This window comes from Cynocephalus volans, chromosome 13 (genome assembly GCF_027409185.1).
Source record: "Cynocephalus volans isolate mCynVol1 chromosome 13, mCynVol1.pri, whole genome shotgun sequence".
Classification (NCBI taxonomy): Eukaryota; Metazoa; Chordata; class Mammalia; order Dermoptera; family Cynocephalidae; genus Cynocephalus; species Cynocephalus volans.
Window position 1 is genome coordinate 30,124,624 of NC_084472.1, and position 19,422 is coordinate 30,144,045.

The following is a 19,422-nucleotide window of genomic DNA, read 5'->3' on the forward strand; positions in this document are numbered from 1 at the left end:
ATTATAGATTAAAAACAGATTTCAAAATATACAATAAATCTAAAGTAACCAAAACAGCACGGTACTGGCATAAAAACAGACAAATTGACCAAACGGAATAGAATAGAGAGCCCCAAAATAAACACACACACCTACAGCCAACTGATTTCAACAAAAGTGCCAAAAATATGCAATGGGGAAAGAACAGTGTCTTTAATAAATGGTGCTGGGAATACTAGATATCCACATACAGAAGATTGAAATTAGACCTCTATCTCTCATGTACACAAAAATCAACTCAAAATGGATCAAAAACCTAAATTTAAGACCCCAGACTGTGAAACTACTAGAAGAAAACATAGAGGAAATGCTACTCAAAATGGGAGTGGGCAGTGCTTTTTTGAGAGAGACACAGGCAACTAAAGCAACAATACATAAAAGGTACTACATCAAACTAAAAAACTGCACAGCAACAGACATTGTCAGCAAAGTGGAGAGATAACCTGCAGAATGATAGAAAGGGTTTGCAGACTACATATCAGACAAGGGGCTACTATCCAGAATACATAAGGAACTCAAAGAACTCAACAGCAAAAAAAAAAAAAACCAAATAACCCAATTCAAAAATGGGCAAAGTACTTGAACAGACATTTCTCAAAAAAAGAGATACAAATGGCCAATAGGCACATGAAAAAAATGCTCAACATCACTAATCATCAGAGAAATGCAAATTAATACCACAATGAGAATCTCACTCCAGATAGAATGGCTATCATCAACAAGGCAAAAATTAACAAATGCTGGTGAGGATGCAGAGAAAAACAAACTCTCCTATATTGCTGATGGGAGTGTAAATTTGTACAGCCACTGTGGAAAACAGTATGGAGTTTCCTCAAAGAACTAAAAATTGATCTGCCTTTTGATGCAGCTATCTCACGAATGGGTATATACCCAAAGGAAGTGAAATCAGTATATCAGAAAGACCCCTGCACTCCCATGTTCATCAAAGTCCTATTCACAATAGCCAAGAGATGGAATCAATCTAAAAGCCTATCAACAGATGAATGGATAAAAGAAACTGTGGTATATATACACAATAGAATACTACTTAGTATTTTTTTTAAAAAAGATATCACATCATTTGCAACAACATTCATAGAACTACAAACCATCATGTTAAGTGAAGTAAGTCAGGCACAAAAAGACAAATACTGTATGATATCACTCATAAGTGCAATCTAAAAAAAAAAAAAGTGTTTCTCATAGAAGTAGAGAGTGGAATAATGGTTACCAGAGGCAAGGGGGTGGGGGAAGGAAAAGTGGTGGACTGACAGGTACAAAACTATGATATCTACCCTAAGTGAATCATTGTGCAGTATATGCATGCATTGAAACAAGACACTGTATCCCACAAATGTGTACAAGTAAATGTTAAAATATTTTGAATAAAAAAAGGAGTAAACAGTACGATTCCATTTATCTACAATTCATGAACAGACAAACTAATATATGGTAACATAAATCAGAAAACTGGTTGTCTCCTGGGGGTAGGAATTGATTGGAAAGCACAAGAAGAAACCTTCTGAGGTAATGGAAACTTACTGTAACTTGACTGAGGTGATTACACAGGTAGTATGTTTTCAATACTGACTGAATTATGAACTTAAAATCTGTCCATTTCACTGTATATAATTATTATTTCAATTAAAAAATCAAAAAGAAAAAAAGGATGGGGATATAAACAGGTAAAATACATAAACAAATAAATGAATAGAATAATATATATTATTAAGAATATTTCAGTTTTTCTATGATCCTGGTATCATATCATGGCAATTAAAAAAAAAAATCTGAGGAGTATCTACTCATGTTTTAGAAGAAAAGGGTATTTCCAAATAAATGTCCTTTCTGCTGCAATAGCTATTCTCCTGTGTAACAAGTAAGATATGATCTAAAAGTCACGGATAATCAGTGAACTCCTCCTGTTTTCATAACTCGTGCCAACAAGAATACCGACCTCATTTGGACTCATACAAAAAAAGAAAAAGAATATTCTCCCCCTTTTGGGACATTTTGTGTACTCAAAACTAGGGATTTCTTAAGCCTTATTAACAAAAACAGAACACAAATAACAGATAGAAATACAGAAATATTTTGCCACCAATTTTTAATAGCAAGTGTCAGAGAAAGTCAGAAAAGATTTTATTTTCCCTATCTACAGATGTAGGCACAAAACTATACAGTCAAAAAGTTTATGTAAACTTGTTTTAATTACAGGAATAATAAACTAATTTTGAATAAAATTGGCCAATTTCCTTCTATTTATAACTCAATTTTTATCAGCAATTACCCAAATAAGACGCATTTCCTGGCATACAGAATTTGATACTTTCAAAGACAAATGTCTACAAAGATAGTTTTCAAAGATCACGGAAAATACTAGGCCTAAAGTGGTAACAACCACGTCTACTTTCTCAACATATCCAGCCTTCTTCCTATCAACAACAGTGGGATGATTCAAGAATCTTCACTGGACCCAGGAGTAAGAGGTCATGCTCTTTCTTTCCTTAACAGCTCTATAAAGCAGCTCAAAATCACAACGAAATACTATCTGACTCAGCAAAATCATTCTGGTAAATTGTCCTTCGATGTCCCATGCTTTTTAGCTACAACTTGTCTTTTAGATAAAAGAAAAACACCCAAATGAATCTTTTGATCACCTTTACGTTCTTAATTCAGTTAGAAGAACAATGGCCCAGGTAACCAAAGCTGGAAAACATTATCACAGAAACCCAAACTGCGTTGAAATAACACATATTTTAAGTCGAGAGAGAAAAACACGAATAAGCGTGGATTTTGTAAATTATACCTGTTAGTAAATCAGTCTAATGACTTAGTTTTGAACAAAGTACTTGAATCCAAAAATAATGAAATGGATGATAGAAACTGAGTGCACAGAGACAAGTCCCCATAGAAACAGATAAGACATGAACACAAGAGTTCAAAGGTGGCTGTTGTTTTAATAGATTCTGACTTGGTTTTTGTTGTTTTGTTTATTTGTTAATTTGTTCAGTTTGAAAGGCTTACCATCTTGCTGGCCAGGAAGAGTCTGCGGACTCGGCATTCTTTCCTCAAGATTGGAGCTAAGATCAGAGTTCACAGCGGACATCCGTGTTGAATCACTCATATCAAATTCATCACTTTCTATTGAACTTTCATCCTGAAAATAATTTAAAATATCATCAAGCATCATAAAATACAATGCATTCGAATAATGACCATTTTATCAATAGGGACAATTAGAGTTTAGCCAGTAAATAAGCTTTTTACAGAAGTCGGTAAAAGATGTTACTAATAGATGCTTGAAATAACAAATAATGGAATAATTTCTCCCTTCAAGGAATTTCAAGACTTGCAAATATCCAAACAATTATATATATGTACAAACAGATTTTAAAAGAGAGATGATATGTTTAGGGTGAATGTAGTTTTGGAATTAGCCTCAATAATGAAAGAATGGAGTTTTTAGTAAAAACCTAAGAGTCAATTGTAAAATATAACATAAAGAGAAATACATGTTTTGATCAAAAACTAAGTGACTTCATAAAAAATTATAAGCAAAACTGTTAGAATGCAAGAAGGAAGCCTCCATAAAAACTTTCACTGGCAAATAGGATAGATTCTAATAACAGACAAACTTCCATGTCTAGAGTCAATGTCCACATTTGATGGAGAGCAAGTTCATCTTGGTACACCCTTTTCCCCTTACGAGTGAATATAAATGGCACTGCAACCACAAAAAGTTCTAGGAAAAATTGTGCAAGATCCACTTACTAAAAGTCAGTTCACAAAAAAGCTAAATTACCAAAAGACAAGTTTTCCAAATGGCTAATTCATCAAAACCTGTCAAATATTAACTTAATCTAGGGTCCTTTGCTGCAGTCATTCCATTGAAGCAAACTCCTTTTTGAGAACTGATTTTTGGACAAATGGTATGCATATGTAGGCAGGAAGGCCTGAAAAACCTGTGCAAAATGTAAATGTTTAATCAAAATCACTAGGTTTGACTTTAATTTTTAAATGTTTGATCTGAGAGTTTAACACTAATATAATAAGCAGTACAGTAGTAATATTGCTGCTACTTACGCTGCAGACAGTGTCCTTTATGTATGTTCACACACTTAATCTTCATCACAACATATGAGTTAGGTATTAGTATTCATCCAATTTCACAGATGAAGAAATAGGCACAGAGAAGGTAAATAATTTCCTCCACTATTGTATACCAGAACTGGGATTCATATGAATTTACCCAGGCTCAAGGAAACAGCTTCTTCAAATAGGACGTGTTACCTTGGTTTCATAAATGACATCTTGGATTCAGCAAAGAAGTTGCTATGGTTAGGGGACAGGAGCATTCTGGTAGACTAACAAATTGGCGTTCTGATCCATAAGTCAGAACCAGGTGATTTTGGTGTCCTTCCCTTACCAAAGGTCTGATCGTGTCTGAGTATACTGAGTAGCACTGGCTCTTCATTAATTCAGCAAGGAAATGCCACCCTTTGAGAACTCTGGGCAATCAGCTACATAGACTCCTGGTGGCATGTCCTCATTCTCTCATTATACTATGTTTTCTCCAATACTAAATGCTAAGAAAATCCAAAGCATCTGAAATAAATATATATTAAGAAGAGAGAGAGAAAAGAGAATTCAATGTGAACTTCAGTGTTATCAGTGTGCACCATATACGTACATACATATATACACACACATAGATAGATAACATAGATGTTTATTACATACACTATATATAGTGTCTGTGATATCATAGTATTTTAGAGGACATTCTCAGATTTCCTAGACTCATATCCTTACTCTGCCACTTATTAGATGTGATACTTTTTTTTTTCTTCCAAATTTTATTTTATTTTGTCAGTATACAATGTGGTTGATTATTGTGGCCAATTACCGAAACATTCCTCCTGCTCCCTCGCCCCCCTCCCTCCCAAAAATGTCCTTTCTGTTCACTTGTCATATCAACTTCAAGGAATTGTAATTGTTATGTCTTCTTCCATCCACCCCCCCGTTTATTTTTGTTTATTTATTTATTTATTTTTAACTCCCACAAATAAGTGAGAATATGTGATATTTCACCTTCTGTGCCTGACTTGTTTCACTTCATATAATTCTCTCTAGGTCCATCCATGTCATTGCAAATGGCCGTATTTCATTCTTTTGTATAGCTGAGTAGTATTCCATTGTGTAGATATACCATATTTTCTGTATCCATTCATCTGATGATGGACATTTGGGCTGGTTCCAACTCTTAGCTATTGTAAAGAGCGCTGCAATGAACATTGGGGAATAGGTATACTTTTGACTTGAAGATTTCCATTCGTATGGGTATATTCCCAGCAGTGGGATGGCTGGGTCATATGGTAGATCTATCTGCAATTGTTTGAGGAACCTCCATGCCATTTTCCAATGAGGCTGCACCATTTTGAAGTCCCACCAAGAATATGTGAGAGTTCCTTTTTCTCCGCAACCTCGCCAGCATTTATTGTTCATAGTCTTTTGGATATTAGCCATCCTAACGGGGGTGAGATTGTATCTCAGTGTGGTTTTGATTTGCATTTCCTGAATGCTGAGTGATGTTGAGTATTTTTTCATATGTCTGTTGACTATTCATATATCTTCCTTTGAGAAATGCCTATTCAGCTCTTTTGCCCATTTTTTAATTGGGTTGCTTGTTTTTTTCTTGTAAAGTTCTTTGAGTTCCTTATATATTCTGGATATTAATCCTTTGTCAGATGTATATTTTGCAAATATTTTCTCCCACTCTGTTGGTTGTCTTTTAACTCTGTTAATTGTTTCTTTTGCTGTGCAGAAGCTTTTTAGTTTGATATAATCCCATTTGTTTATTTTTCCTTTGGTTGCCTATGTTTTGGGGTTGTATTCATGAAGTCTGTGTCCAGCCCTACTTCCTGAAGTATTTTTCCTATGTTTTCTTTAAGAAGTTTTATTGTTTCAGGGTGTATATTTAATTATTTAATCCATTTTGAGTTGACTTTAGTATATGGTGAAAGGTATAGGTCTAGTTTCATTCTCCTGCATATTGATATACAGTAATCCCAGCACCATTGGCTGAAGAGGCAGTCTCTTCCCCAGTGTATATACTTGGTGCCTTTGTCAAAGATCAGATGGCTGTAGGTGTGTGGGTTGATTTCTGGATTCTCTATTATAATCCATTGAGCAGTGTGTCTTTTTTTATGCCAGTGCCATGCTGTTTTGGCTATTATAGCTTTGTAGTATAGTTTAAACTCAGGTAGTGTTATGCCTCCAGCTTTTTTTTTTTTCTTTGCTCTGCGTTGCTTTGGCTATGCGTGGTCTTTTGTTATTCCATATAAATGTCTGGATAGTTTTTTACATTTCTGAGAAAAATGTCATTGGAATTTTGATGGGGATTGCATTGAATTTGTATATCACTTTGGGTAGTATGGACATTTTCACAATGTCAATCCAAGAGCATGGGATATCTTTCCATCTTCTTATATCCTCTCTAATTTCTCTCAGCAGGGGTTTATAGTTCTCATTATAGAGATTTTTCACATCCTTGGTTAACTCAATTCCTAAGTATTTTATTTTTTTGGTGGCTATTGTAAATGGGCAAGCTTTCTTGATTTCTCTTTCTGCATGTTCACTATTGGAGAATAGAAATGCTACTGATTTTCATGTGTTGATTTTGTATCCTGCTACTTTGCTGAATTCATTTATCAATTCCAAGAGTTTTTTTGTAGAGGCTTTAGGCTGTTCGATATATAGGATCAGGTCATCTGCAAACAGGGACAGTTTGACTTCATCTTCTCCAATCTGGATGCCCTTTATTTTCTTCTCTTCTCTGGTCGCTCTGGCTAGTACTTCCAACACTATGTTGAATAGGAGTGGTGAGAGTGGGCATCCTTGTGTAGTTCCTGTTCTTAAAGGAAAAGCTTTCAGCTTTTCCCCATTCAGGATGATATTGGCAGTGGGTTTATCATATATGGCTTTAATTATGTTGATATACTTTCCATCTATACATAACTTAGAGAGGGTCTTTGTCATGAATGAATGTTGAATTTTAGCAAACGCTTTTTCAGTATCTGTAGAGATGACCATATGGTCCTTGTGTTTGATTTTATTAATATGGTGTATCACATTTATTGATTGCGTATGTTTAACAAACCTCGAATCCCTGTGATGAATCCCACTTGATCGTGTTGAAAAATTTTACGTATGTGTTGCTGTATTCTGTTAGTGAGTATTTTATTGAGTATTTTTGCATCTATATTCATCAAGGATATCGGCCTGTAGTTTTCTTTTTTAGTTGTATCTTTACCTGGTTTGGGTATCAGGATGATGTTTGCTTCATAGAATGTTTGGGAGATTTGCCTCTGTTTCAAACTTTTGGAATAGTTTGTAAAGAACTGGTGTCAATTCCTCCTTGAATGTTTGGTAAAATTCTGCTGTGAATCCATCTGGTCCTGGGCTTTTCTTTGTTGGGAGTCTTCTGATAACAGCTTCAATCTCCTTTATTTTTATTGGACTGTTCAGATTTTCTATATCTTGGCTCAGTTTTGGGATCTTATGTGTGTCCAGAAATTCATTCATTTCCTCCAGATTTTCAAATTTGTTGGAATATAGTTGTTTATAGTAGTCTCAAATGATTCCTTGTATTTCAGATGTATCAGTTGTAATATCACCTTTTTCATTTCTAATTTGTGTTATTTAGATCTTCTCTCTTCTTTTTTTACTTAGCTGTGCTAATGGTTTGTCAATTTTATTTATTTTTTCGAAAAACCAACTTTTTGATTTATTGATCTTTTGTATTTTGGGGGGGTTTCAATTTCATTCAGTTCTGCTCTGATATTAATGATTTCCTTCCATCTGCTGACTTTGGGTTTGGATTGTTCTTGTTTTTTTAGTTCTTTAAGGCGAAGTGTTAGGTTGTTCACTTGCCATCTTTCCATCCTTCTAAAGTAAGCATTTAATGTGATAAATTTCCCCCTTAGTACTGATTTTGCAGTATCCCACAGGTTTTGGTATGATGTATCATTATTTTTATTAGTTTCAATAAATTTTTTGATTTCCTGTTTGATTTCTTCTTGGACTCATATGTCATTAAGTACAATGCTGTTTAATTTCCATGTGTTTGTATAGTTTCCAGAATTTCATTTGTTATTGATTTCAAATTTTAATACATTGTGGTCTGAGAAAATACAGGGGATAATTCCAATCTTTTTGAATTTGCTGAGACTTGATTTGTGACCTAATATGTGATCTATCTTGGAGAATGATCCAGGTGCTGATGAGAAGAATGAATATCCTGAGGTTGTTGGATGGAATGTTCTGTAGATATCTGCCAAGTCCAATTGGTCTAGTATGTAGTTTAGATCTTGTGTTTCTCTGCTGATTCTTTGCCTAGACAGATGATCTGTCCAATATTGACAGTGGGGTGTTCAGGTCCCCTTCTACTATGGTATTATTGTCTATTTCCTTCTTTAGGTCTAATAGAGTTTGTTTTATAAATCTGGCTGTTCCCATGTTGGGTGTGCATATATTTATGATTGTTATGTCTTCTTGATGGATCAATCCTTTTATCATTATGTATTGGCCCTCATTATCTCTTTCTATCGTTTTTAGTTTAAAGTCTATTTTATCAGATATAAGAATAGCTATTCCAGCTGGTTTTTCATTTCTGTTTGCATGGTAAATCTTTTTCCATCCTTTCACTCTTAGTCTATGTGTCTTTATGGGTGAGGTGGGTCTCTTGAAGGCAGCATATAGTTGGGTCCTCCTTTTTAATCCAGTCAGCCAGTCTGTATCTTTTGATTGGGGAAATAATCCTTTTACATTAAGAGTTGTTATTGAAATGTGTTGATTTAATCCTAGCATTTTATTGATTTTTGTTTGGATGTCTTAAGTGTCTTTTGTTCCTTTCTTTCTGATTTACTGTTTGTTTTCTGTATTTGTTTGTTACTCAGGTTGTAGATAGCCTTTTGTTTGTTTGTTTTCTCTTCATAGATGTTATTTTTATTATATTAGTGGGTTTTGATTTTTCTTGGGATTTTACGGCAGTGGTAGTTGTTTTTCATGTACCAAACCCAGTACTCCCTTGAGAATTTCTTGTAAGCCTGGTCATGTGGTAGTGAACTCCCACAGTTGTTGTTTGTTTGAGAAATATACTATTTGTCCTTCATTTTGGAAGGATAGCCTTGCAGGGTAGAGTATTCTTGGCTGGCAATCTCTGTCTTAGTATTTTGAATATATCATCCCATTCCTTTCTGTCTTTAGGGTTTGTGATGAAAAGTCTGATGTTAGTCTGATTGGGGCTCCCTTATAGGTGATTTGATGCTTCTCTCTTGCAGCTTTTAAGATTCTCTCTTTGTCTTTGAGTTTTGTCAATTTGACTATAACATGTCTTGGAGAAGACGTTTTTGGATTGAATATGTTTGGGGATCTTTGAGCTTCCTGAATCTGAAGATCTGTGACTTTTCCAATAACTGGGAAGTTTTCTGCCACTATTTTGTTGAATATGTTTTCAATGCAATCTCCTTTTTCCTCCCCTTCTGGAATACCCATGACTTGGATATTTGAGCGCTTAAGGTTGTCTGATATCTCTCTCAGATTTTCTTCAATGCCTTTAATTCTTTTTTTATTTATCTGCCTGTGTTATTTCAAACAGCCCATCTTCAAGGCCAGAAGTTCTCTCTTTTACTTCTGCAAGCCTGCGGGTTAAACTCTGTTGTGTTTTTTATTTCGCTGAATGAATTCTTCAGTTCAGCAAGCTCTGCTACATTTTTTTCAGGGCATTGATTTCCTTGTACGTTTCTTCTTTCAGGTCCTGTATACTTCTCCTCATTTCATCATGTTGTCTAGTTGAGTTTTCTTGTATCTCATTCAGTTTCCTTAGAATAATCACTCGAAATTCCTTGTCAAACTTTTCAAGGGCTTCTTGTTCTATAGGATCTAGATCTTGAGAGTTATTACCCTTTGGTGATGTAATTTCTTGATTTTTCATATTTCTGGTATCTTTCCTTTGATGTTTAGTCATTGTGGCAGGGGTTTCACAGTCCACAGGTTTGACACTATTGTCTAGATAGGGTGTTGCTGGGGTTGCCAATTTGGTATGGCTACCTCAGTGTCTGCTCAGTTGGTCACTAGTGCCTTGCATGTGTGGTTTCCTCGGTTCTTGGGCCTCTCCAGGGAGCCACCTCTCTGGTCGGCATGCACTCAGCCAGGCTGCTGGGTCATTCGGCAGCACCGCAGGGTGTGTGGTCTCTACAGAGCTTCCGCCTCCCCTGATGGACGTCTCCCTGCTCTGCACGCACTGGCCCAGGCTTTTGGATGTCTTTATTTTTTCAGAGGATTGGTAAAATGCTTTCAACACCAGATATAGATGTGTTACTTTAAGCAAGTGATCTAACTGTTCTGTGCCTTATTTTCCTCATCTATACAATGGGAATAATAGTTATTCATATAGAGTTATATGAGGATTGAGGGGGTATAATACATTTAAAGGAGCTAGAACAATGTCAGATAGATAACAAGCAAAATGTAAGTATTTGATATTGCTATGTAGAATATATAATAAATTCTAAAGTATAAAAGATTCACACTTCTTACATGAATATATACAATGAGATAAAATAAATGCAAATATAATGATAAAGGTGATCGACAATGTTTCTAAAATGCTCTATGTTCCACATAAACACATAAACATAGTCTTTATAATTATTTGTTACATATACCACAAAAGCTAATTACATGTAATCTAGTATAATATTGTTTCTATGGCACATATATGTAAAAGGAATATGTACGTGCAAACATATGTGCATATTATATGTTTAAAGAAGAGCTAGACACAAAGATTCAGGTCATAGTCCCTGTTCTGTGAAATGGTGTACAAACTGCAATAACACATTTTGAATAATCAATATATATTTTATCACCATAAATGACACTATTGTCAGCAAATTTTTGAAAAAACTTGGGCAAGAGATTAAATGGTTATGTAATCAAATGTACTGTTATGTATTTTTATTATTTAAGAAAAAAATCACTATTTTAAAGTATTTATCATTATAGTGGCTTAATGATTGAGAATATTTGAAATACTTTCTTCCATCATTACCTATGAAATAAAATTCACTTTTTGCAATTCTATTCCTTATTAGAATATCAATTGTCATACATTTATAAAAAGCTTTAATGAAACTAAGTGCATGTATTCATTCTGTAAGTTGTATTTTAATTATTAACTGATAGTTACATTTTATAAAAGGTAGGAAAGATGTATAAAACATAAGATTGTGGTTTTTATAAAAATCAACTTAGAGTTAATGCTAATGATACTAGGAAAAACTACTGAAGGTTTCTAAGGGTGAAGAATTAGAAAAATTGATTGATACAATATTAAGTAGTTATTTTATTTATGATTATCTTTAGATAATTCATCTAAATATTTCTCTACATGAGTATCTATTTTGTTTTGTGTGATAACCAGAAGAGAATCCTCATATCATGCAGTACGAGCTTACTCCTGATGTGACTAAAATCTCACGATAACAAAACCCATTCCCAATTATCATGGTAATTCTGCCTCCCTGAAACTTAACTTTAAAAAAAATTAGAAACTTTGTTAAAAAAACAAACAAACAACAACAACAACAACAAAACAGAACAAATATTTTACTGTAGCAATTTTCTTTCCAGTCTTTTCCCTTTCATAGAACTGAGGCCAACAGAGGTGGGAAAGGGGGAAGGGGAGGGAGGGTTAGTAAGAAATTGGTAAAGAGCCATAAAAATGATTACAATGTGTAAGGTTGAATATACTAAGTATCCTGATTTGTACATCACATATTGCACACAGTTATTGATATCCAATGCTGTACCCCACAGATACGTACAATTATGTTTCAATAAATAAATAAATAATAATGGCACTTATTTATTTTTAGAAAACTTCATTATTGAGCTTTTACTTCTATTTTGAGAAGTTGCTTGAAATAGAGACCCCTGATCTGCTCCATATATCATGTTAGTTTCCAAGCTCCAGATATGGCCTCTAAAGAGTCTCCGCCATACACCTCCTGATATCCACCACTATTGTCTTAATTGGTTCAGTTTTATTTTCCCATATCCTGAATTATATAATAATAGTTTCCTAGTTAGCCCACCCCCACCAATTTCTCCCCCACCAGTTCTGCCTCTCAACTACTGCCAAATTAATCTTTCCATTTATGAACATACCACTTCTCTGCTCATAAATTTGCAGCCATATCCATTGTCTACCAAATAATGTATAAGCTACTCAATCAAGCATCTAGTGTTTCCTATAAAACTCCTTGAAAACCACTCCCACCAATCTCTTCTTTCTGTAGTTTTTTGTTTTTGTTTTTGTTTTCAATATTATGCTCAAGTCAAATTAAAGCCTGTATTACTGGCATTTATATGAGGTGCACCACCTCAAACCTTAGTGTGCATGAGTGTTCCACATATCAGACCTAGAATTAGAATCTTTGGGGATGGGGATCCTGCAACATGTTCGATAAGCTCCCCAGGTGTCTCTAATGCTGGTTATTTGCCCAGTGCTGTTCAAGAAAATATTCTACAATGATGGAATTGCTCTATCACATTTGCTATTCAGTAGGATAGCAACTAGCCACACATGGCTATTCAGCACTTGAAATGTGGCTAGTGTGACTTAAGAACTGAATTTTTAGTTTTAGTTAATTTTAATTAATTTTCTATTAAATTTAAACATATACATGTGGCTAGTGACTATCATACTGGGCAGTGCAGATTTGACAATCTCTCATTGTTAGATCTTGAAAATATACTCAGTCATTCACTATTAGCAATGCAGTAAGCATCCTGATATATAAATTGTTTCGTACATCAAATTCACTAGTATAAAATTCTAGTCAAAGCATATAAATATCTTTTAAAAGTTTTTAAGAATTATTGTCAAACTCTCCCCCAGAAAGTTTGTTCCAGTTTAGATTCTCACTAACAATTTATAAGAGTCAATTGATCTTACTTTAGATACAGTATTTTGTAAAGTCTTTCTTGATGTGGTAATTCCCACATAACAAATTAATTCATTAAACATTTGTTCTGGCTAATATCAGAAGGTAAGTATTTTTTTTTATGGTTATTGGCCATTGTAGTGGATAGTTTCCAAGGATGGCTGCCATCAATCCTTTCCCTCCCTGCACGTGGGTGCCACTGCTCAGATCAAGAGGCAGAATCTATTTTCCCTCTCCTTGAAATGAGCTGGCTTTGTTATTTGCTTTGGCCAGTAGAGTGTGGCATGAGTGATGCTATGCCAGTCACAGACGACCAGGGAGCTCCTGCTTCCTGTCTCTTAGAAGCCAGGTGCCATATAAGAAATCTGACTACCCTAAGATTACTGCACTGAGGCTCCAGCTAGCCACTTGTAGAGAGAGGTCATTAAAGGAGCATCAAGAAGCCACAAATTTAAGTGAAGCTGTCTTTGACCATGAAGCCCAGTCCAGCTGCGACTTGAGTGTAACTGAGGAAGTGGTGCTAGTTTAGGCCATGAGTAACAAAAGAAATACCTTGGTAAGTCCTATCTGACTTCTTAATCCACAGAATAACGAAAAATAATAAATCATTGTGTGTTAAGCTGTCAAATTTTGATGGAGATACACAGCAATAGATAACTGAAAACCATCTACTTTTTCCCCTTTGGGCTACACCATACCACCTTATTTACAATAATTGGTTTCAATAAAGTGAATAGTTAGTAGTAATTTAAAACATTTGTGCTGTACATTGGGAAGACCTCAGGCTCTGAAGTCTCCAAACCAAGGTTGAAATATCTGATCTGCTCTGTATTAGCTTTACCACTAGAGTACATTTGATTAGCTCAAAGCCTTCGTTTCCCATCTTCAAAATGGAGACAGAACAATGTATTAGTCGTTGTAAGGATGAAATTAGATAATATAGATAAAGCCTCTAGAGTATAAAAGAGAGTTTCTGCTTTCATTCCACAAAGCCTTTTTTTAAAACATTGTCCTATTTACAAAATAATTAACAAAATTTACCCCAATGAATATTACCCTCTATTTGGTACAATTATCTACTTATCCCCAAGTCAGTCCTCCACCTTCCTCTGAGTTTTGTTCAGGCTCCCTTTCACTCACGTTGATACGACTCATGCTTCAAGCCTTGGAGATTTCAGTAACTCTGGAGGCATCCTTCCTTCTCATTTCCATGAATTCTTCCCCAACGATCTTGTCCTCCACCCTTTTCAGTCACGTTGCCCTCACAATCATGTTGTACGCATTCCGTGATCAATAACTGCAAATCTTCCATAATCCTGATTTCAAGCATCTCACTCTCTGCACAGCATCTCAAAATTTTCAGATCACTTGCTCTAATATTCCAGCCAAAACAAAATTTCCATCCCACTGATATTCATAATCCAATGTTCTAATCCTTTTTTATTGACTTGCCTCCCTCCTGCCCCACCTCTCATGACCTCACTTACCTTCTCATGTGTTAAAATTCCATAGCCTGTCGTTTTAATCATACCATGTATAACACCTCCATTCTTTTGATAAGACCCAAAACAAGATTAATTCCAATTTTCCCCTTACTCTCCTATATAGGTGAACCCATGCTCCCGTATAGGTGAATGTGGAGACAAGCAATCATTTAAATGATTTCACTCTAAATATAACAACATGAAATTCAAAAAAGAGCCATTTTCCTGGTACATTCATTTCACACTGTCTAGATTTCTACTTCTCATATCCTCTTCTTTTCTCAAACTTCCAACACATTCTAAAACATCCTAACTCTTGCTTCCTTTTTTCCTGAGGAATTAGAAGCAAAAGGAAGAACACTTCTACTAGCTCCATCACCATTTCCATCTATCTACCACTATCTGATCTCTCCTCTCTGTGCTCCATTCTAAAGGCAATTCTTCCAATTTTGCACAAGAAACTATCCCCAATAATGCCAAGGATATCCCTTCACCAATTCTCCTTCCTTTTTCCTGCATTATTGTTTACCTCCACAGCATGATTCCCACAAACATGCAAATATGCTATTACTTCTGATCTTAGAAAAATAAACATAACAAGCACCTCCTGTTCCCACTCCCCACCAGCAACTGCCTCTTTCTCTGCTTCCCTCCAGAGCAAAACTCTTCCAATGACCTTGCTGCCTCCAATACTCTTTTATATCCACTCCAATCAGGCTTTTATCCCTACCATTCCACAACACTGCTTCTGTCAAGAACACAATTGACTTTCGCAAGGATGAATACAAATTCATTCCTCAGTCTTCTTTTTAATTGACTTAGCTGATTTGACTCAATAGATTACTCTAGACTCCTTGTAAAACTTTCTTCAATTTTCTTCTAGTTCACAAACTCTCCTGATTTTCCTGCTAATACCCTGGCTGCTCTTTTTCAGTATCTTCTGTTAGTTTCTTCTTATATAAATACTTTTATTATTTATTTTCTTTATTGTCTGTTCTATCCACTAGAAGATAAGCTTCATAAAGGCGGGATTTTTGTTAACTTAACTGCAGGAGTGTCAGGTACATAGAAAGTACTCAGTAAAGCTGATTGTACCAGTTGAGCTGATTGAATTAATGCTTATTCAAATTTAAATATAATTTATCATAAAGGAATATCTCACTTGAATTCCATTTTAATCTGACTTACCTCACTTAACCCCCTTCCTATCTTCAAATAATCACAATTTTCTAAAATTTGGTAAATAATATAACTAGTCATGTACCTAAATATGTTTAAGGTGATGTACATCCAATTTAGTATTTTCAAAATGTATGGATAAGAGTTATTTTCCTACTCCAGTTATAATTTAAAAGGATCTATTTCTTTTGTGTAAAATACTTGTGATTTTTTCAGAAGACAGAAGTGATCAGCATATGTGAGCTGTATTGTTGGCACAAAGTTGATTTTCTTACTTTTCGGCCTAGAAATAAACATCTCAATATCGAAATGAGTTTCCTACAAATAATTTGACATTTCTGACAAGTTTTTGAGACACTTGTAAAATTTTTTTTCTATTATGTAATGTATCATGGAAATAATGTTTTTCATTCTCAGGAATGGATAGACATTAATATTTTCTTAATTATCTCTGGTGTCTTTAACCCAGTGATTTTATTACTATTTATTCAATCTTTTATATGTAGCCATCTGGTAATATGTAATCTGATACTGCCATTGAGCTAATAAGGATCTTTTTAAAAAGAGTACCTTGAATAAAGTCTATTGAGGTCAAACCATTTTATAAATACAGCCTTGAGTTTAAACCTACTCAAATACAGAGGAAAACAGAATCTGTGAGTTTTACGAAGTTAGCTCAACAAAGTAATTTTACAAGAATTTAATGATACCTTACCAAATAATGCTGTTAGAAAAATAAATATTTAACCACATTTTCTATTCTAGGGAAATTTCAAGGAGGAAAAATTGTATTAGCTTGAGTTCCTGTTCCTAATGTAAATAATTTGAATGTTTCTATTAATTAATGGCTACTAACTAGTTAACAGTGATTCATTAAGCCCCTATTGTGTATTTGCTGTTGCTACGTCTTTTGGAGACTATAAACAGGGCACATATATAAATTAGTCCCTACCTTTGAGTTACTTCAACCAAAATGGGTAGCTAACTAGGACCCTAGAGAATGTCAACAAATATACATTTTGTGTCTAATAAATGCCAGCACATTGTTAGATTCTCACTATGCAAATTAAATAGAATAATTTGAAATATCAAAATACCTCCCATTAAGTAGAACCATCGTAAATCATCTCTAGAAAATGCAAAGAAGTAAACAAAGAAATATATACAATAATGGTTAACTGAAAAATAACTGTAAAATATATGCAAGATTTGAATGGTGGAGAAATGACTAAACTTGAAATACCTATTAATTCTATGTTGTTGTTGCTGGGTTTTTTTTTTTTTTTTTTTGGATTGCCAGGCAAAATAACCTTAGTACTTAAAAATTTCTCAGAAGCTTATATATTTGAGATACTTTAGTCTGAAATTTTTTCCCCTGAACTTTCTAAACACTTTACCAAGGCTAGCTTAATGGCAGTCTGCTAAGGAAAATAAATCTTCCTTGGGAGTCAAGAAATTCCCACACGACACTAAGATACATGTGTCAAGACAGAGACTGCATCACAGACTAGGAATCTCCATCTACTTTCTCCATCTGTGCAACCCTGGTGACATTCCTTTAATTAAAAAATAAATTACTGTCTTCAAAATGCCATCATGCTTAATGTGATAGTCATGGTTATCAATTCCATTCCAATTGGTAAGTGATGCAAACGTAGATGTTTTCCTTTTACCTCATCTTGCTGTGAGTTTAGCAGCTTCAGTTTCATGTGCTTCATATATGCCATGGTGATTGGCATGTTGTAGTCAATCATACTGGTCACCAACGTGGGAGGTTTTCCATTATCTGCAATAAAACATTTTTCATGGGTAATGAAAGGAATATTGTATTTTACCTATAATTTCAGAATGATCCAGTTTGTCCAAATTGAATTAGCATTCTAGATACGTGTTTAAAAGCTTGGCAGCATTGTAGATGGATTGTAGAAAAAATAACTGGCAAGGATCTATAAACATGTATCGACACAAATGAACAGCATGGATAAATTAATTATTTCTAACTATAGGGGAGATTTAAATATCCTGAGTAAAAATGAATAAAGTTAATGTGATTAAACACAATTATTTGTATTTTTCTTCTTTGCTATACAACTACTTTCTGTAGTCATATGTACTTAATGCTAAAAGAACTTTTCTTTTTGTCTGAGCTACTCATCCTTCAACACATGGGAATGGACTAGCCTAAATGTGTCTCTGAAATTAATTTAAGCTCTGAGAAAAATTCATCTGTAGGAAAACAATCTAGATTACTTTTTAGTGAAAGCTAAAGCCAAATAGTAATTTTATGTAAAAATTTTCAGTGAAGGAACTCTATATTATGCATGATTTTTAGATATAAGGAGTCGGTAGATTTAAAAGACATTGTTAAAAATCAATTTCTTTGCTGAATATATCTAAAATACCATGAAATACATATAATAAATGAAAATTAAAACATTATTATAGGGGGAAAAATGTTATTTGCCACAGTTGAAACTGTCTTTCTTCTAAGAGTGGGCACTGAATTACTTCATAAGTGGATATTCAAAATTCATTGCTTCTTACTTGAATAAATGAGATGATCTGACTTGTTGAACTATTTCAGTCCACCACATTTTTATAAAAATGTGAGATATAAATTGCCATTATGAATAAAATTACTTTAAATCTCACTATTTGACACTGTGGCTACCTTTATGATCTGTTCCATCTGGGTTTAAATGCATTCTTTTCTGGCACTCTGAGCAGCTCATTAGAAATCGTGTCACCGCTTCTCTTGGTAGGAAGGCATAGCTCTCTGAAATCTGAAATAATTCACAAAATATAGGTGTTATTATGTAAGCTGACTGAGCGTGATTTAACAGAAATGATCATTGTATTTCCAAATAAGACACGTTATTCCATAATGGCAGGAAGCACAATGAAAGCATGCACTGCGTACCATGCATCATTTCAAGAAATATCTATCCAACTTGATTAGTTGTCTCTTAATAATAGCCAATAACGCCATGTGGAGAAAAAAAATCAGCCACATGTGGATGCGTGTCTGTTTATATTTCTGCATTTCTTTTAGTAAACATAATTACAGTGTATAGATATCCTAGTGAATTTTCCTTATTATAAACATCACCAAATTTGTTTTTCAAACTTACTGCTAGCACAATTAAAATTTTATCCAATTTTACATATACATTTTAAAATTTAGCACCAAGTAGAAACGATAAACTTTGGATTTTGCATAATGAGCATTTCTTTATAATTGCTTTCCAAAATATTTTGAGTGAGAATAAAAGATAAACTCAAACCGACTCGTATATATGTTTACTGCAGTGAATCATCCCTTCCACAGAAAATGACACACCTGGAAATGCATTTAGGCCACCTATTACATTTACTTTTTGTCAGTTTTTCATAAATCATGGCCACAACAGCTCACGCTGATTGTCAGAGTAAGCTTTTCCTGTGCCCTATGCAGAGCTTTATTTTCAGAACCATGATCTAGAAGCAAGCTAGATACCAGTGCTCCCATTACAGTGATTTTATAAATATTAACTTTTCAAAAACCAAGGTACTTCTCTCATCAAAGAAGGCAATTCCTAAAGTAAAACTGATAAATTGTTAAACATCTCTAAATAAAAGCTGACACTGACTCAGACAGTGCTACTAAGAAGTCTGAAGCAGGGCTTTAGTTTTCTACCACAACACTAACATCGATACATGAAATATGA

The 19,422-nt window shown here is 34.3% G+C and overlaps 1 protein-coding gene across 5 annotated transcripts in view; it reads right to left on the reverse strand.

Annotated features, from left to right (window-relative positions):
* Nucleotides 1-19,422, reverse strand: part of NOL4 (nucleolar protein 4) — a 347,913-nt gene that overhangs the window by 208,340 nt on the left and 120,151 nt on the right. For all 5 annotated transcript variants that reach the window (XM_063077008.1, XM_063077007.1, XM_063077005.1 and 2 more), the window contains 3 exons: nt 18,387-18,498; nt 17,389-17,501; nt 3,067-3,199 (listed from right to left, as the gene is read on the reverse strand). In XM_063077008.1, coding sequence (XP_062933078.1) covers nt 3,067-3,199; nt 17,389-17,501; nt 18,387-18,498 — 358 coding nt within the window. The remainder of the gene's footprint in view (nt 1-3,066; nt 3,200-17,388; nt 17,502-18,386; nt 18,499-19,422) is intronic.